At 43.3% G+C, this 20,748-nt stretch overlaps 1 protein-coding gene across 2 annotated transcripts in view; it reads right to left on the reverse strand.

The window, feature by feature from the left end:
• Positions 1–5,652: 5,652 nt before the first annotated feature.
• LOC121880398 overlaps positions 5,653–20,748 on the reverse strand; it is a 28,534-nt gene continuing 13,438 nt past the window's right edge. The window contains exons 2-15 of one of the 2 annotated variants that reach the window (XM_042387586.1): positions 16,680–16,780; positions 16,061–16,204; positions 15,675–15,786; positions 15,034–15,202; positions 14,677–14,815; positions 14,367–14,570; positions 13,923–14,041; positions 13,587–13,654; positions 13,289–13,372; positions 12,870–13,034; positions 11,328–11,807; positions 9,413–9,610; positions 8,461–8,610; positions 5,653–8,235 (exon numbers count right to left, since the gene is read on the reverse strand). In XM_042387586.1, the coding sequence (XP_042243520.1) occupies positions 8,141–8,235; positions 8,461–8,610; positions 9,413–9,610; positions 11,328–11,807; positions 12,870–13,034; positions 13,289–13,372; positions 13,587–13,654; positions 13,923–14,041; positions 14,367–14,570; positions 14,677–14,815; positions 15,034–15,202; positions 15,675–15,786; positions 16,061–16,204; positions 16,680–16,780 (2,228 nt within the window). In that variant the 3' untranslated portion in view covers positions 5,653–8,140. The remainder of the gene's footprint in view (positions 8,236–8,460; positions 8,611–9,412; positions 9,611–11,327; positions 11,808–12,869; positions 13,035–13,288; positions 13,373–13,586; positions 13,655–13,922; positions 14,042–14,366; positions 14,571–14,676; positions 14,816–15,033; positions 15,203–15,674; positions 15,787–16,060; positions 16,205–16,679; positions 16,781–20,748) is intronic. The other variant, XM_042387587.1, reaches the window with a different exon arrangement.

Here is a 20,748-nt window from a genome sequence, read left to right on the forward strand (position 1 = left end):
AGTAGGATTGTGGTTGTGGTTAATGCTAGTAAGTAGTGGTTGACGACGGAAGATGGTGGTTTGTTACTTGATTGTGGTTGAAGGGCTAGTAGGGTTGTGATTGTAGTTGTTGTTGGTGAATGCTGATTGATGTCGGAAGATGGTGATTAGTCAGTTATTAGATTGTGGTTGTGGTGGTAGGCTAATAATTGTGCTTGTGGTTGTAGGCTAATAATTGTGTTTGTGATTGTAACTTGTGGTTGTGGCTGTAGGCTAATAATTGGGATTGTGGTTGTAGGTTAAGATTGTGGTTAATGGTGGTGATTGGTGTTTAATAGAAATTTAACCAACTCGTGTCCAAAACAGAAGAAGAAAAAACACCTACTTGTACCTCCTAGTGTTAGCCAGTCATAGAGAGCTTCTGTCTCCGTCACCGCTGAGGAAGACGGTAGTAATTTAATTGAAAACGTGACGACATCCAGAACAAGGCAATAATCTAGAATAAAAAAAAAGGAAAGATGAATAGGAAACAGATAAAGATTAGTCCTAGGAAATTATAAGTAATGGAAATATTTGAAGAGAAAAGAAAGAATTATTGATGAAAATATAATAAAATTGCAACGAGAAGTAGATTAAAGAATAATCCGTGAAATAATGGGTAAAGACGTGATGAAATGCCGGAGAACGCTGATAACAGGAATAAAAGTGTGAATATTAAAATCAGAAGGATAGAAACTTTTTTATTATATATCGAATGCGAAATTTAATTTAGTTTATTTTAGGAGAGAGAGAGAGAGAGAGAGAGAGAGAGAGAGAGAGAGAGAGAGAGAGAGAGAGAGAGTTAATGTCATCTCTCATTTTTTCATTAAAACTTGTTCCAATTTTACTTTTTTTTAATATTGTATCAAAGAATTAGTTTCATTTTAACTATTTATTTTCTGTGTTGTTATTAAGTTCTGAATTATTTTTAGAAAGTAGTATTTTTTTATGTATAGTTTTTGTTATTGACTCACTCATTGATTGACTGATTGACTGACTCACCAACTAACTCACCAATTGACTGACCCACCACCTAACTCACTGACTGACACACTCACTCATTGATTGACTGATTGACTGACTCACCAACTAACTCACCAATTGACTGACTCACCACCTAACTCACTGACTGACACACTCACTCATTGACTCGGAAAACTGATCTCACCTCCCTAAGTCACATTCCCCACATATATAACCTAAGTCCATATCAATCTTCAGTACTATTATAAAATTTTAACTTATTAACATCAACATTATTTCTAAATTTATAAGACAAATCCCAATCAACGCTAAACCAGGAAATTGTCAGGTTTCATCGTTCAAGCCATCAACACGACCTGTGACTCAAGGTTTCTCACCTCTAATCACTCTGTTTACTTGATGCCGAAGAGCTAATTAATGAATTAGATCATCTGAAGATTAGGTACCTAGCTTATGTTCTTCTTGATGATTAACTATATACCATAAAAGGAAACCAACTCAACTTAACCTTACGCAACATAAACTTAACCTAACGCAACATATACCTAACCTAACCCAGCAACATAAACCCAACCTAAGGCAACATAAACCTAACCTAACCTAACGCAACATAAACCCAACTCTAACCTAACGCAACATAAACCCAACTTAACCTAACAACATAAACCCAACTCCAACCTAAGGCAACATAAACCCAATCCCAATCCCAACGCAACATAAACCTAATCCTAACCCAACGCAACATAAACCCAAACCTAACCTAACGCAACATAAACCCAACCTAACCTAACGCAACATAAACCCAACTTCAACCTAAAGGCAACATAAACCCAACCTAACGCAACATAAACCCAACTCAACGCAACATAAACCCCAACCTAACCTAACGCAACATAAACCTAACTTAACGCAACATAAACCAACCTAACCTAACCTAACGCAACATATACCTAACCTAACGCAACATAAACCTAACGAAACCTAACGCAACATAAACCTAACCTAACGCAACATAAACCTAACCTAACCTAACGCAACATAAACCTAACCTAACGCAACATAAACCTAACCTAACGCAACATAAACCTAACCTAACCTAACGCAACATAAACCTAACCTAACGCAACATAAACCTAACCTAACGCAACATAAACCTAACCTAACGCAACATAAACCTAACCTAACGCAACATAAACCTAACCTAACCTAACGCAACATAAACCTAACCTAACCAAAACTTAACTAACCTAACCAATACCCAACAAAATCTAACCTAACCTAACACAACGTAAACCTAACCTAACCTAACCTAACCTAACCTAACCCCCATCCCCAGCTAGCGTTAGTGTGTTTAATCATCAGGTGAAACAAACTAGGGTGCCCAATCTTCATGTGATTCCCCCTAAATTATATCACTAAACCAAACTACTATATAAATCACCATCCTTACTAACGAGCAACGACCCCTAGTGACCTATAATGACCTAGTTCACTGGATGTTAATGATGTAATTACCAAATGATAACATCTTCCAAACACGAACATAAGAAGGCGACAATAATTATTTGACCTCCTCTAACAACGTCTTAACTACCCTCAACCACCACACTACTTCCGCCTTGTCTTGTGGTTGTTAACATTGGTAATAATTAACGATGGTTTTGGTGGGGGACGGGTAGTTCAGGCTAACTTTGGGATGTGTGTTGTTGTTGTTGTTGTTGTTGTTGTTGTTGTTTTGTGTGGTGGGCCCCTCCCCCCTTCTCTCTCTCTCTCTCTCTCTCTCTCTCTCTCTCTCTCTCTCTCCTCCATCATCATCATCATCATCTTGTATAGTGTAAGTCATAGTTAGTGAAATTTGTGTGTTAAAAAGATGAATTTTCTCATTAATGTGTTGCAGAATGAGAGAGAGAGAGAGAGAGAGGGAGAGAGAAAGAGAGAGAGAGAGAGAGAACACAACAGCCTAAGTTAACGAGCTGTTTGACTTAGTGTCGAGGAACAATCCAAAGAGACCGGACAGCTCTCCAACTGCACTGGCTAACCATTACCTCAGAACACGATCCTCAAATCTATTAACATCCAGGTTCACATTTACTGCTGAGTAGACAGAGACAAATGACGTAAATGGATAGATGGGAAGAGAGAGAGAGAGATAAAAAGAGAGAGAGAAATAAAAACGGGGGAGAGGAATCTATTATGCCTGTTTTAATACTAGGAAAAACACACCTTGGACTGGTACTAAGCTGCATCAGTACGGACTAGTAAATTAATCTCAGTCAATCAGTTAGGATATGCATTCATAGATCTGAATGGTGCAGCTGGAGAAAGAACTCACAAAGAACAGAGAACCGAAAGAAAGTGAACAAGACGGATCAAGATGGCATAACAAAGAACCTCATAACGGAACTCACCTCAAACCAGTGTGTGTGTGTGTGTGTAAAACTTCAGGAAATTCAATAACAACTTAATAACTACTTGAGGAGCATTAGTAGTCAAATTTCACGGTGTAGCGAACATATTCAGTCATATATCTTGCCAAGTAGACCCGATTAACCACTCAGTTTAATCGAACCTGGTGGATGCAACGCGATAAAAACCTCTAAAGAACCTTCACCACAGCACAGGTCCGTCGTCCATTATAAGCCTTTAGTGTGAGTAAAGATTAACCCCGTGTATATAGAATCCTTTCAAAACTCTTATTACCCAACTCCGTCATAGAGGGTTCGATCCTATTAGCGCTGCCAATACATGTGAAGGTAAGGAAGAATAGGTTGTGGGATCGAGGCGTCTATAGTGGTCCAGTGGAGTGTGAGCGATAGATCAGTGTATACCTCGCTTTGGTGGTGTCTATAGCGGTGGGAATTTATTGGATCTGATCCTATTTGCTGAGCTGAGAAGAGACCGTGTTTCTTAAGGCTCAATTGCGTTCAAGGAATTTTGTGGTGTGTGTGTGTGTGTTTGGATTCTTCTTCTTCTTCTTCAATCTTTCTGTTTCTTCATTATTATTATTATTATTATTATTATTATTATTATTATTATTATTGTTATTATTGAAGGAAACTGAAAGAAGAAAATGAGAAAGTGAGAAGGAAAAAAAACGGAACGAGAGAGAATAGAGAAAAATGATAACAGTAGAGAGAGAGAGATGCATGGTAAAGAATCTGAGAGAAAAGAGATTAAAAAGAAAAAGGAACAAATTGATAAAGAGAGAGAGAGAGAGAGATCACCCACACTTACGTCCGTCTTCTCAACAGGTAATCCTACTATATGCAAGTCTCAAGTTCCTGTGTTTTTTATCAGTCCTCTTTCTTACGAGGGTCGAATATCCCCGTCTAGGACTTCCGAGTAGGGTATTCTCACCTAGGATTTCCAAGTAGGATATCCCAATGGAGGGTTTCCGACACTAGGATCCCAACGTAGGATTTCCGTTAGTACAGTAGGAAATCCCCACCTAGGATTTCCGACATCACGTAGGATATCCCCACTTGTACTAATTCCCCCTGCGTAAACTATCGTAAAATCCCAATAGCTCTTACGATACACCTTCCCTACCAAGCTAAGTGATAATAATTTTACGATTTTTCCACACCATTATCGTAGGGCTTAGGGGAGGGGGGGGAGGGGGTGCGGGAGGTCAGGTAAAGGGTAGGGCCGTCCTTCTCTTTCTGTTCCTCCTCCAGGGTTTACACCACGTGGAGCTGAGGTAGGAACAAGTAAGGACGTGTACCAACTTGTTCTTTGTTTACACCAACCAGCTGTTCATTGTTGTTCTTGGGCCGTGTGTGTGTGTGTGTGTTGGGGGAGGTAGCAGTGAGGGAAGGAGGAAGTATAAATGAGGTGATGATTCACAGTCCTCCTCCTCCTCCTCGCTTTCACACGTGCACATTCCACACCCTTGCTGTCCCTCCCCCCCTCCTCCTCCACCCAGAGCACACTGACGGCTGGACTCCTGTCGCCCCCCCCCTTCATCCCCCACCACTACACGTTGCTACCTGTTGACAACATACCATCGCGTCGCGCTCACAATTACCTCCCCCCCCTCCTTATCCCACACCCTCCATTACACTCTCTCCCCCACCCCAGCCTTTACCCCCTCTGTTCTTCCCCCCACTCCTCAACACCATGTTATTGCCGCCATAACTACTGCCATCACGAACATCCCCCACCCCCCTCTCTTATGATACGCCTTTTCCCCTTCCAAGGATACGCCTTCCTTCTTCCCTGTCTCTCTGTGTCTATCTTCACTACTCTTTTCCTGTTTCTATATGTGTTTGTCTTCTTCATTCCTCTGTTTCTATCTGTATTTCTCTTTCGATTTCTCAACCCTTGTATCTGTCACTCTCACTCTCGTTTTGGTTTCTACTTTCTCTCTCTTCACATGTACGTCTCTTTTTCTCTCTCTCTCTCTCTCCTTCACTCTGCCTCATCACCTATAAGGGTCTGAGAGTCACTATGTTATAGAACTTCCTATAAACGTAATTGTGTGTATTATTCCCAGCTTGTTTTGTTTTTTTATTTGGTAGCGTGTATGTACTATGTATGTATGTACTGTGTATGTATGTATGTACTGTGTATGTATGTATGTACTGTGTATGTATGTATGTATGTGGCGTGTACAAACAAATCCTCATTAGGGTTAAGGAAAACAATACATCAGTGCACACAATTTACTGTCAAATAATACAATAATCATTTACAAACAATATCACATGCTAATTCAGCCATAAACTCCTCTATTTACATTTATTTACAGGGCGAGTCTGGTCATGTTGAGCTGAACCAGATATATTGAGAAACAAAAACATCATATATTCACGAAAGTAAAGACCTATATGTATATACCTTTCCTATACAAAGTGTTAATATATACTAATAATTTGTCCTGGTAGAATAATATACACAAATGCCGGGTAAAGGATATAATATAGGTGAGAATTAACAATATCCTCAATAATAGCAACAAAAGGTACACACACACACAGACACATATAATATACCATTATTTTTTGTATATGAATTTATTGATATATGTTAGAGATTATCATATATGTAAATGTACGATAATTATGATTCATATATTCGTAAATAATATAGTATAGTTCCCGAGCCATAAACGTAGCTTATGATTCGTCCCACAGCAACACACAGAAGACTAAGTGACTTCCTTACATCTGACTCAACACAGGAAGCCACATATGTGTATTTACAATATTAATAAGTGTCGGGTTCTATTATGTATATATATATATTTATACGTATATACAACCAATCCCGAGGTCCAGGATTAGCTGATCACTGTACAATGATTGGGAGTGACTAGAACTTACTGTCTAAGTTAGTAACACATATATATTATTATAAAAAACCGTAACATTGGCTGGACTGTGTTACGTTACATGGATCTATGTTATGTAACACGGAGCTATGTTATGTAACACGGAACACTGTAACTTAACACGGAACTAAATAAAGCATAACTTGCCCTGACCGAGGCCAACAATACTGTAACGTATGTAATTTTCACGAGGAAAAAAACAAAATACTGTAATTCAAGGTACAAAATGTTGAAATGTATGAGACAAATGAATAATATGTCTTAATTTATGGAGACAGTGAACTGGGGTAGTGAGACATTAAGACGAGGCATGCTGGTACAAGAAGCAACATTGCGACACGTAAGCGGAGCCAGAAAAAGCTTGATTCATGAACAGAAAACGAAGGCTTCTCTCTCCCTTGTCTTTATCTATCTATCTATATTCTGACCTATCACATAAAAGTACTGTTGTTCCTTGACTACATGCTCAAATATTAGAAATGGAATTCAGTAAAGGTAGATGTTAAAACTGATAACAATCCGTCAACAAAGATTTTCATATTGGAACCTCTCCTGGGTTTGCATTCAGATCTGTTGATTGTAAGTCTTAAAAAGAGTTACAATTGTAAATAATAATAATAATAATAAAATGTTAATACAAAAAATAATAATAAAACAATAATAATAATAAAATAATAATAATAAACGTGTCACTGTTGCCAGATCTGTATACAAACATTAATATTTAAACGCCGCCTCAAACACCTAATACAACAGATGCTTAGTAAACGTAAGGTAATGAGATCACAACACAAGACTCGTATGGATGAGTGGATGAAACTCTCCTTGGATGAATGACTCTCAAAAAAAATATACGTGAAGTGGATGAATCAACTCGTAAAAAAAAAATGAAGAGGGTGATAATAAAAAAAATTCATCCCCAGATTTGTAAATATTATGGAAAGTCTTTGTTGAACTGTATGACAACATTCAAGAAGCGACAGACTGACATACGTATAACCATATCTTGGACTCTTGTGGCGGGAACCCTTAATAACATTTATCTATATATATAAAAAAAAGAAGAATGACTAGAAGCAATAGGAGCAAAACAAGAATGCCAGTGATTGGATACTAAAGATGACGTCAGAGGGATGCAGAGAGATGAGTGGTTGACTTCTATGATGTGTTATGAATGGATACTAAAAATTACGTCATAACGATACAAGGAGCTAAATCGGTGATTTTTAATGACGTAATTGTCGATTCTGTGATATGATTGGATGATACTGATGCAGGGAGCTGAGTGGATGACATGAGTGGTGTTATCAGGCTGTGGTATGAGTGGATGACATGAGTGGTGTTATCAGGCTGTGGTATGAGTGGATGACATGAATGACGTCATCGACAGCGCTCTTATAATCTGATGGGCTGAATGTCGTGGTAAGAGTTTCCTTTGACTATAACAAATGTGATAAATACTGCTTGTAATGCCTGGGTATAATAATGAATGATGTCATGCAAGTGTCACCGCCGTAGCTGTGACAATGTGGGTGTCCAACTCTATTGCATCTCAGAAACTGGCTTGTTGTAAGCTATGACGTCACAGCTTCTTTGGCGTCACATGTAGGAGAGATGATTGCCAAATGTGATGTCGTGACGTCATGGATACACTGTGAGGCGAGTGGCTGGTACAAGTGACGTCATGGCTACACTGTAATGCGACTGGCTGGCACAAGTGACGTCATGACTACACTGTAATGCGAGTGGCTGGCCCAAGTGACGTCATGACTACACTGTGAGCAAATGGTTGGTGCCCAGGTTGGATCACAAGGCGGCCAGCAGCAGTAGCGTAGACACCAACAAGGACTGAAGGAGCCTGGAGGAGGCCCTGCCGCTGCTGGAGTGAGCTGCCCTGGGAACTGTGAGGAAGAGGGAAAAGGACACGGTAAATAAATAAATAATAATAACAACAACATTCAAACCTTTCCTGTAATCACACACATACATACATACATACACACACACACACACACACACACACACACACACACACACACCAAAGCACAACAGACGCGAACACAATACACACACAACACAAAACAGACACCGTAACACAAACACCACAACACAACACCAGTACTCACTCTCATTGTTCCAGGGCGGCTCCTCAGTACTGTCAGTCTTCTTAAGCCAAGGGTTCTTGGTAGTGGGCGGCCACCAGGGGGGACGCGAGGACGCCTCCAGGTGGGGGGGTGAGGGGGTGGACGACCTGGCCTCGATCTCGCTACACGTCGCTGTGGGGGGAGCAGGAACACAAGGGCGAGTTAAACTAGATATACTTAGCGATATAGATACAGTTAGTTACCTCATATAACGTAATATATTGTTTATTTTATTATAAGAAATGTTATGTAGTATAAAGATTAACGGTATATCAAGTCCTTTATATGAGTCAATGAGGTTCGAACTGTGAGTTATTAGTGAGAGAGACAAGAATTACCACTAAGCCATCGAATGGAATTGTTGGTTATGTAATTCACTCTCCCTCTTTCCTTCTCTCACTCTCTCCTTACCCACCCTCTCCTTCCCTCACTCCCCCAACCCCTCACCTTCCCTCACTCCCCCAACCCCTCACCTTCCCTCACTCCCCCACTCCCCCAACCCCTCACCTTCCCTCACTATCCCACCCTGTCCTTCCCTCACTCCTCCAACCCCTCTCCTTCCCTCACTCCCCAACTCCTCCTTCCCTCACTCCCCAACCCCCTCACCTTCCCCTCCTCCCCCCAACCCCTCTCCTTCCCTCACTCCCCAACCCCCTCACCTTCCCTCACCCCCTCACCTTCCCTCCTCTCCCCCAACCCCTCACCTTCCCTCCTCCCCCAACCCCTCCTTCCCTCACTCCCCAACCCCTCACCTTCCCTCACTCCCCAACCCTCACCTTCCCTCCTCCCCCCAACCCCTCCTTCCCTCCTCCCCCAACCCTCACCTTCCCTCATTCCCCAACCCTCCTTCCCTCACTCCCCCAACCCCTCACCTTCCCTCACTCCCCAACCCCACCTCCCTCACTCCCCCAACCCCTCACTCTCTGGTACTCACCTTGCCTGACCAGCTTCATGCCATAAGCCAGAGGTTGTAGTCCCCTCTTACAGCTGGTGCCCGCCTCGATGATAAAGATCTCATTAGGGCTCACCACCACCCCGGCGAAACACTCGTAGGTGTCCACGTCGCGGCGGTGTGTGTAGGTGTACATGACCCCGCCCTCTGACCACTGACCCAGGCACCTGTACTCTCGCTCTGTGTGTAGGGGTGGGGGGGGAGGGATTAGCTGATTGGTTCAATGATTAGGTGAAGAATTAGATGATTGGGTGAGGGAGTAACTGACTGGGTGAATGATTAAAGGATTGGTTCAATGATCGGGTGAGTAATTAACTGATTGACTCACTGATTGGGTAAGGAATTAGCTGATTGATTCAATGATTGGGTGGTAGATTAATTGATTAGCTCATTGTTTGGGGTGATTGAATAACTGATTGGCTGGGTGTTTAACTGATTTGCTCGATAATTGGTTCAATGATTAAGTGAGTAATTAAATGATTGGCCCAATGATAGGGTAAGTGATTAATGGACTGGGTGAGTAATTAACTGATTGGCTCATTGATTGGATGAGTGATACAGGTGTACAGGAAGGTATGAATGCATGTAAACAATATATAAAATAAATAATTACAGTGCCATCAGATACATGCCAACTCCTTATTTACAACTCGTTTACAAACACACAAGGCGATGATGCTTCAAGCGAGAGAAACAAACAAACACACACACACAAACACACGTCAATATACGAAAGAGTTAGTCATGCTAGTGAATAACAACTACAACAATTACAACCACTACTACTACTACGTCTAAAATAAGCGAAGAAAAAAGAAAATAATTCGAAAATAATGTGAAAATTTTGAGCCTCTACTAATATAGGTAATGGTGCTTGCATATTATATCACTCAAAAATACATAATGCATCGTTCTCTGTGCTTGAGGTCAGAATGATGGGTCAGAGAAAGGTCATATATATAATGGTCATTTTTCTTAGTTGTATTTCATTCATTATTAAGGAATTAAAAGTGTCATAGTGATCTTCATTTTCACAAGCAGGTACTGTGAGTCACTTTCCGGTCCTGTAAATTAATTCCAAGTCATGAGTCAGTCAAATCACTTTCGCATTATTGTATTTTGTCTTTAGTCGATGTTAAGTCACTGTCGACCAACTGTAATTCACTTATTAATCGTTTAGGTCAATTGTGATGATCGTTAAGTCATTTTATTTTGGTAATATAGTTCGTCCTCCTCACAGTCCTCGTCAACAAATTCAAAGTCATAAAACTACATTGACATGTTCTTATTTTTTCAGGAGCTGGTTTAGGTACTTGGAGGCATCCCTGTACCGGTCAGACCAGATGTGTACTGGGTCCAGCAATAAGTCAGGTGGACAGAACCTGGACCCTCAGGTGGACCGGGCCGAAGTTCAGGTAAACAGTCTACTGTATGTTAGTTTCATGTCGTCCAGAACAAAATAAAAAAGGTAGTACTCGTGCAGGTACGTGAACTGGGTGCTGGTGGTGCTGGTCTGATCTAGCGTGAAAACGACCAGACGTGGTGTGCCTACCAACCCCCACCCCCTCCACACCTTCCCTCCCCTAACCCATAAGGGTCAATTGAAGGAGAGAAGGGAGGCCATATGAAAGAGGGGAGGAGGGGGAGCAGGTTTACAAACATGGCACTGGTGGGGGGAGGGGTAGAGGGGAGTGAGGCACTGTACAGTGCGTGGTGGGGTAGGGAGGAGGAGTCTACGGTGCCGACACTGAGGTTTTACACTGCTGGTGCTCTTGTAGGAGGAGTGTGGTGGTGCTGCTGGTGCCACGGCACTGCTGGTGGAGGGCCAAGAGCTACAGGAGTACCGGGAGAGGACAGGCCAGGCCAGACAGCGAGCCTCCCATGGTTGGGTTCTGACCTTCGATGGTGACAGGTTCCTGACCCTTCAGGTGAGCCCAGGCTGACTCTTTGGACTCGACGCGGAAGTAGAAGGGTCGCTCGTGAGGGTATGGCAGGCGGGTAGTGCCCTCAACCACGCCAGACCCTGCCACGTCCTGTGGGCGCTGCTGCTGTGCCTCCATCTGCGTCTGTGCCTGTGCATTGGCCTTCGGCGCAGACGTGCGAACTTCTTCGTTGGGGAAGACGTAGATCTGCCTCGGCGGGTGCTCCCTGCGCCGCGGCTGCGCTCCGATAGTAGTAAACTGCGCGTCGACAGACCAGCCAAGTTCTGCTGCGCGGTTGTATGCCCAAGATAGCTGGCGGGGGGCGTGGCGAAGGGCGTGGCGCGTGGCCCGGGCCCCCAGCAGGGAGCGTGGGTTTGACACATGGTACACGTTGCGAAGGTGTCGCCTGGGGGAGGCGACGCCCGCGCTGCTTGCCCCGCTGATGTGGCCGCGATCTATCACCATCAACAACATCATGACTCATCGTCTCACACTAACACCTTCTTAACCTATCTATAGTAAACGCCCGTACCATAAAAACAGCGCCAATGCGACCAATAGACAACGCCCGACATTCCGTCCGCCCCACAATGATAAGCTGGTGGACGTGCCAGCACGCCAGACGAACTTCTGCCTGCCTACTACCAACAGTGGCGCTATTTTTCTGGTACAAGCAACAAGCAGTCCCCTGAGGTGAAACCTTCCAGAGAAGACCCAAGAAACTATATAAAGATATATTAAGATACTTCAAGAAATTCTAAGAGGTACTCCACGATATATTGATATTGGTTAAGGAAGGTCAAGAGATACCAAGAAAATCAAGACATTTCAAGATATATTAATATACTTCCCGAAACATTAAGATTATTTAAGAATATATTAAGAAATATGCCGACGGGAGGTGTAACACTCAGACTCCGGGAACACCTTAGAACATCTGTGTAAAATTCGTTCTGTGCCGCGTGGTTGTCGACACAGAGAGGTTGTTAGTGTATCTATAATCAGTTAATGACCAGGGAATAAAGCCATTAAAGATGATCATGCAGTTAATACATTAGTTAGTACAAGATTGAGCTCGTCCAGAGAGGACTTAATGGATTGTTTACAAAGTCCCTTGATGTCTCTGTTACGAAGGTTCACAAGTAACATATTGGAAACACAGATTTAAGTACTTTATTAACCTCTACACGTCTCTCTATGTATCTGTGTCTTCCTGCCCGTCTTTGTCACAGCGAACATAGCAAGATAATACAGTAAACGTGGATAAATAAACGTTTTCATTACTTGTGTCTCGGATGTTGGATATCTTCAAGGGACTGTGTGTAGACGAACATCAAGGGACTTTATAAACACCGTCTTAGCCTGAAGACTTCCCAGCTGTTATACATACATACAATTATTAATAAACAAACACCCTCCCACAAACACACACACAATCATAAACAAACAACCCCTCACCCTAAATATCCCCCCCCCTCCCCCTCCTCCCCCCTCCCGACAATCCACTCAAAACTCACCCTCATAAATCTCGGTGTCGTTGAAGCAGGAGCTGACGGTGTAGTGCATGTGCTGAGGGTCACTGCAGTCGGAGGAGAGGCGGGCACACAGCTCCTGGGCGTCGGGGATCACGCCTGTGTACTCTCCTGTGATGGGACACCCCGACAGGTTCTCTGGGTTGAGACCTTTGGTGTGAGAGAAGAGAGAGAGAGATGGTTAGAGGCTGTGAAATATTGAGAGGGGGGGAGGGGAGGGTAGAGAGAGAAAGAGAAATTGGTGATAGAACTAGAGACGAAGGAGAGAGTGGTACAGGGAGTGAAAGGAAAAGAAAAAAAAACGATGAAAAGAAAGAGAGGACTTCCCATAACACATCAAGTAAACAAACACATATACAACACACACACACACACACGGGGGTAAAAGAGGGTTGGTTACTTACGTCCTTGTGTCAACCATTCCTGCCCCCGGAACATGTCATCAGAGCAGATCCTGGAGGCGTTGTATAGTTCGCTGGGGTAGGAAGCTGTGGACAGACAAACAAACACACACTAAAGACGGCTGTTGTACTCTCTGTCTGTTTATGTCGTAGTTAACTGTCTGTCTCTCTGTCTAACTAAAGAGGTCCTGTTTTGTCTTATTTTACGGTATAATTAAAAACTTGATCTATCTGTGGTATCTACCTGTCTCTTATCAACCAACTATATATCAATCTGTCTCTCTGTCCACCACAAACTCACCTGTCTGGTACTCTATCACGTTGACTGCTCTCTTCTTGATCCAAATACAACTGAACGTCTCCTCGCCGCTGTGGGTAAGAGACAAACATTCAGACACAACAGAAAATAGGTACTAAGAGGTACTAAATTATATCAGGATTGGGATGACGTGGAGATTAGGTTAAGTTAGGTCGTGTTAGATCAAGTTAGGTTTAGTTAAGTTAGGTTTGGTTAGATTAGGTTAGTGTTTAATTAAATATCAAGTTAAATAAGCCGGGGGTCTAATCTTCATGTGATCCGAATTTACCTGAAGGTGGTAACTATGGTAAGTCTTAATACCTGAAGTGAGTAACTAACCATTGAGTCTTGGAGTAGAGGGCGTACCGCTCGCCGTGTGGGGCGTGTTGGGAGAGGCACAGCGTCTGGTACTTCTTGTCTGCCCCGTTGTCCTGAATCCACAGCTCATTGGCGTCGATCTGAAGGAGGCGACGCAGAAGGAGGAGGTTAATGAGAGGCTATAAATACATTCGTTTGTGGGACAGTTGAGAAATGTCTTCCTCTGTGTTATTTTAGGTTACACAAATTAGACTAAAAGGTGGTTGGAATATTATTCTTATTGTCGGGATACATATTTATGAATAAAAAGGGGAGCAATAAAGTATGTATTAATGAATGTAACAGATAAAAAGAGGATAGAATGGAAGGAAGAAAAAAGTAAAATAATTTAAAATTACGAAAAGCTAAAACGGAGAGAGAGAGAGAGAGAGACCAGCCGTCGACCGTGCGTGTTACCCAACTCACCTGCAGGTGTTGCCAGGAGCCCTGAGCCCAGCGGGGGAAGGCGCAGACGGTGGTGTGGACGACGGCAGGGGGCGCTGGGGGGGTGACGGGGGTGAGCACCATCGTCTCGTATCCATCCCAGGGGCTGTGCAGATGGTTGGTGCAGGTGGCGTCAATACTGAAGCTCAGGAAGACTCGACCGGTGGCTGATTCGACTGAGTACATCTGCCAGGAGAAGGTTGATAATAACTGTGTCGTGTGTGTGTCCCTAGGAATCACTGACATATTAACTGTATCACTGGAACTGAGATAGAAGAAGAAGAGGACTTACAGCACAGCGGTAGCGAGGCTGGTTGTCGGTGGTGACTTTGGGGTCCCACAGGGCGAGGTACTGGTGACCGTCGTGTCCCTGCCAGTCTCCCAGGCACCTCAGACCCATTTCCAGCTCACCGAAGGAACACCTCCTGAACCTGTACCAACGACAAGATGAACCGGCGTTGTGATTCACTTGTTTTATTGACTTAAAACCCACAAGAATAATTTTGAGCATCGAACTGTAAACTCTTAAAATATGAATATTTCTTCTCTATATTTGGGGAAAATATGTCATGACTCACATCATGTTGAACACTTGGCTTCTAATCCATTAAATATCTTCAGTCCTAATCATCAAAATCTCTCATCTCACCTAAGCTGGAGCTCTGAGCCCATGGGACAGTTAGAAAGCTCTGAGGTAGGGTCGGGGCACTCCACCGAGCTCTCCGTCCCGTCGTTGACGTCATAAGTAAAACGGAAGCGGCCGCTGATGGGACAGAAGACACGGTCGATCTGTCCATCCTGCGTGAAGCTCCGAGATTCTGAGGAAGGAAGACGAAACAAAATGTTCAAGTTGTCCCTGGCGTAATTTGAGCTGTAATCTCAGTATTACTTAACTCATATAAGTTTTGACTAGATTCTGAGGTGTTGAGGAACCCCAGCTACCAAAACAAAGGCCTGTCTGATGAAAGTCACCGTCTCATTTCCAGCAGACGGATGTAACACCGACGTGACGTCTTGAATGTAAATAGAAACAAACTTTCCCACCTGGTGGTCTTGTACGGCGCTGATTGGCTCAAAGACCACCACATTCATTTCCCGGTTCAATTACGTCACCGTCGGTAAAAGGAAGACCTTCATCTAATCATCTAAATTACCTTTTCTCCGTCAATGTTGTTATAGTTATATTTATTCTCAGATGCTTAGCTAAATTGTTGGTGTTAATATCTGCAGCCAATTAGAACATTAAAAGTGGAAAATGAGCGAGAACACAAGAGTCATTCCCCCACTTACTGTAGAGCATGATCTCGCTCGCCCTGTTGGCTTTAATGGTGTGTAGGGTCGGGCAGGTCTGGTGAGCGGCGGCCTCTGTGGCGTAGCACTTGTTGAGGCCCTCAGTGTAGATCTGACGGAGGGGGTGAAGGAGGGGTGGTTAGTTCAAATTACAGTAGAGTGAAGTAGGGAGAGGGATGGTGACAAGGTATATTGATTCGTCGTGATCGCTGAAAGCAGACATGGACAGAGAAGGACTGATGTATGAGTGTTGGCGAGGGGAATATCACACGCACGCACACACACACACACACCACCACCACCCACACACACACACACACATATCCCTACACACACACATATCCTTACACATACATGCACACACACACACACACACACACACACACCTGGATGACGTTGCCGGAGTGTAGAGAGATGTGGAAGCACCTGAAGCAGTCCTCGCCTCCTGTAGGGTCCCTCAAGATCACGTTGTTGTCGAACTTGCGGTGACAAACGCCCCACACAGGGATGGCGTCAGGCAGGATGGTTACCTGGAGGAGGCCACGAATGAGGGCGTCAATACAGGGAATCTGATCTAATGAACCTACCTGTATAACCTAATTACTGTGGTAGGCGATGAAAGAGAGTTAGGAACAGGTTATTATATTTTTTGGGATTTCCTGTATAATCTCGTCTCCTGGGGAAGGTGACGAAGGAGGGGCGAGTAAAGGCTACAGAACGTCATATTTTACCTGTGTCTCTTTATTACCGAAGGAGGTGATAACGTAAGGAGCAACACAGGTAAGTCGCTTGAAATTTCAGGATTTAATTAGTTATACCTGAAGATGTTTTTATTAATGCCTTCTGGATGTCAAATGTATTGTACATTATTCATCTGTTTCTATCGACTACTACTGATAATAATAATAATAACAGTACCATTAGGCTGTTAGTTTTCCCTTTATTTTTATTATTATTATTATTATTGAAGAACGTTATAGTAGTAGTCATTGTCATTACACCTACCTGGGAGTACTGGTGAACAGATCCTTCAGAGATACTGGAGATGCTGGACTGGGTGGCGAAGATGCCCTGGTACTCTACCGGGAAGTAACACACCCCGGCCACTGTAACACATCAACAACAACACTGTCAGTAACACTTATAAATATGGAGAGGTAGAGGGAGAAATAGGGAGAGGTAGAGGGAGAAATGGGGAGAGGTAGAGGGAGAAATAGGGAGAGGTAGAGGGAGAAATATGGAGAGGTAGAGGGAGAAATGGGGAGAGGTAGAGGGAGAAATGGGGAGAGGTAGAGGGAGAAATAGGGAGAGGTAGAGGGAGAAATGGGGAGAGGTAGAGGGAGAAATGGGGAGAGGTAGAGGGAGAAACAGGGAGAGGTAGAGGGAGAAATAGGGAGAGGTTAGCTAAAACAGGTAACGTTAGGTGAAGTTGAGATCTGCGAGCGTTAGGTTAGGATCTGCTAGGATTAGGTTTGGATCATTTCACTTGAGTTATTTTCAATATCTCATCTGCTTATCTCATAACATATCTCTCACTGCACAAAGTATCACGTTGAGAAAGATATTTTTAAGTTTTGTGTTGAAGCGCAAAACGAAGTGAATATTTTAACACGACTGACAGAAGGTAGACATTCTTAGGCCCTCGTGCGTGTCTCTCTCTCAACATTATCACGTCGAGTTTTTGTTGCTCTCTCCACTGAGTACATTTAGTTATATATAAGGTAGAGTTTCAGGGCAATATCGACGCAAGTTGTATGTCATGCTGTAGGTTGGGGGGAGGGAGGGAGGGAGGGGGGGTGTTAAAAATAGCGCGGAACTGCTGCGTGAGTCCAGGATTATGTTGACCTTTCCCCGACCCCCCCCCCTATACTCTTCTCCACCCATCCTCCCCTAGTTCATTCCCCTCCATCAGGACTATCAACTCCACGCCGGCACGCCCTCTGGCTCAACCATAGCAGCGCAGGTGTTGAAAATTACACCTAACACCCCACCCCGCTGCTGGTAGGATGTGCATCAGTATTGCCGCGCCGGTATGCTCGTTGCGGGGCGCTCTGTTGTTGTCACGGTATTAAGCCGAGTCAGGGGCCCTAGGGGTGGAGACGAGGACGATCAACCATTTAGTAATGACTTTTCGGTGATCCTGGATTTATTACGGTATAAACAATATGTGGGGATCAATTTCTAGTTATATACAACACAACTTATAAAATGGCTTCACAAGAAATAGAATCTGAAATATATGGAACTATTCAGCGAGGCCGTTCACATTGACACAGGAAATCGGAATCTGATTTTGTTGTGTTGGGGTGATATCAGTTGTCAATCAATATGACATTTCCGACCGTGAGTTATCGGACATGGGTCGAATTTACACCTGATTGCGTTATCGGTATCCAGGTACTGATAACTCTAGCTGAGAGAGAGCGGGGAAGGGGAATCGAAACTGTCCCATATTGCCCCCTCATCCGGGTACTGAATCCATTTTAGTATTGATAAAATTTTTCGTATTATATCTTCGAGGAAAATTACTATTATGTGATACGCAGATCTCTCTCTCTCTCTCTCTCTCGTTTTGACTTTCCTTTTCGTTTACGCTTTCATCATCACGAAAAATAAAGCAGAGAGAGAGAGAGAGAGAGAGAGAGAGAGAGAGAGAGAGAGAGAGAGATCACTCATCATACACACGGACAACATCAACAAAGGATATCCTCCTGGTGGGCGTTAATACTGCTCACCTGGACCGCCGACCTTACGCCCACCCCACCCTCCCTCCCTCTCTCTCACACTCTCACGCCAGTTCACACACACACGCACGTTTCGCCCGTATACACACACACACACTCACGATTTTGTTTTAAGCCATGTAAATGTATTCAATGCATATTATATCATTATGTCTAAATCAAATGTAAGTAAGTCTGTATATTCTCAGCCACCGGCTGCAACTCTATTAATAAACCGTTTATTATTATTATTAATATTATTTGCGATTATACATGTTTTTTGTTTCTCATACATATCCTGTACATAAGCCCATTTGCATGTTCACTTAAAATGCTTCTCTCACCCATACGTACACGCATATTCTCTCTCTCTCTCTCTCTCTCTCTCTCTCTCTCTCTCTCTCAGACACGTTCCGGTAGCAGCAAGACGGCAGGCGGGGACCAACAACCCTAGACGATAGTACGATGAATCTGGGTTTTCTGGGAACTCCTGGGAGCCGAATTCTCATTAATTATTGCTCGAGCGATCTGGTCGATTGATTGTGTCTCTCGCCGTGGCGCCTCGACCAGACCGAGACTGATGGGCGGCCTTGATCTGTGTCTGAATTTTTTTTCTTCTTCTTTTTCGTGAACTTGCGGTATTTTTTTTTCTTTCGTTCTATTTTTGTTAAGGAATCGTAATTTGTTTTGGTGTTGAATGTCATTAGCTTTGGCATCGATTGTCATTTATTTTATTGTTGATTGTCATTTGTTTGTGGATGTGATTATTATTTGTTTGTATATGTAATTATTATTTGTTTGCTTCTCCAGGTCGTTTATTGATACATTACTGTCACTGCCATCATTTATAATCCAGAGGTATAATTATTTATTGACATTTCGTTGTGACTGTCACTTGTTTTTGTTATTTCACGATTATAAGAGCTGTGATCGCAGACAGTTGACAGGTAAATCTGTCTTTCCGTATGGTACTGTTATCGTCTGTGGGCATTTCAGTGTTAGATTTTATTAAACTATCTGTAAATCTATGGTATTATTTTGTTATAAGTTTCCTACGACAGTCTTTTTATTTTTGTGAGACTGGTGGGATTATCGTCTATAAACATTTAACTATGATCGTCATTTGTTTTAAGCTTTGGTGGTCACCATATGGGTAAATCCAGTAACTGAAGCTTGTGTTAGGTTAGGTTAGGTTTAGTCGTCAGTACTTAGGTTAGGTTAGGTTTAGTTCGTCAGTAATTAGATTAGGTTAAGGTTCAGGTTTAGTCGTCAGTAGTTAATAGTTCTTCATTTGTTTTCATAAGGTCAGTGATGTTCATATGTTATAAATTCGGTGATCGTCATATGTTTCTCCTGACGGGTGATGGATGGCCAGCTGCTTACAATCAATAACATAGATTTATCATCTTTTTAATCTCATTTTCATCCATGGGAGCCTGAAAAATACTGTCAGTCCACATTAATCTGACGTTGATTGATCAATTCATTGACTATAAATAAGCGTCATCAGCCTTATACAGCCCCCGCCACCCCACACAGCCCTTGCCACCCAACACAGCCCCTGCCACCCAACACAGCCCCCGCCACCCCACACAGCCCTTGCCACCCAACACAGCCCCTGCCACCCAACACAGCCCCCGCCACCCAACACAGCTCCTCCTCAACAAACAAGTAATCACACCACGCACGAATGGCTGAACAGAAGACTTGGTTAGAGGTTAATAAATTCGACTCCATCCTCCGAGATCAGTGTCATGCGCACAGGATACAGACGCGGCCGCCGTAACAGGGATATGGCACCCACCCCCCCCCAGTCCAGCCTCCGAATACTCTCACTCGACTGTGGCTTAGGATTACTAATATATCATCCACCACCACCACCTTTCTCTTAACGCTAATCCCTTTCCCAATCCATCCTAATCTCTACATAGTGATTAGATAATTGTTGTGTGTTTTAAAGCCAGGAGATGTTAGAGTGTTAATGGTATAAATAGACAGGGAGGAGGAGGTGTTAATGTAGTCAGATTGAAGGGTTTAGGGGACGTTGGCACGGCTGGGGGACTTAATAACAGGACAGACAGGTGTGTGTGTGTGTGTGTGTGTGTGCGCGCGACCCTGCTAGTAATGGTGCTTTATATTACACTATGTTGCGTAATTTATGGTGTGGTCGGTCATTCTTTGCGTCACATGTTGCTTTACGAAGTTTGTTGTGTTGCGTCATTGTGAATATTCTGGTTATCGACACTTCCTCACCTCCATCTTAAGTGACGGGTTGTGACGGTGAAATAGGAGGCTACTAAGTCTTCCCTCGTAACACCAAGGACGTCACGTTATAGCCAGTGATGTGTGAC

Source organism: Homarus americanus, unplaced genomic scaffold (assembly GCF_018991925.1).
Source record: "Homarus americanus isolate GMGI-L3 unplaced genomic scaffold, GMGI_Hamer_2.0 scaffold50165, whole genome shotgun sequence".
Classification (NCBI taxonomy): domain Eukaryota; kingdom Metazoa; phylum Arthropoda; class Malacostraca; order Decapoda; family Nephropidae; genus Homarus; species Homarus americanus.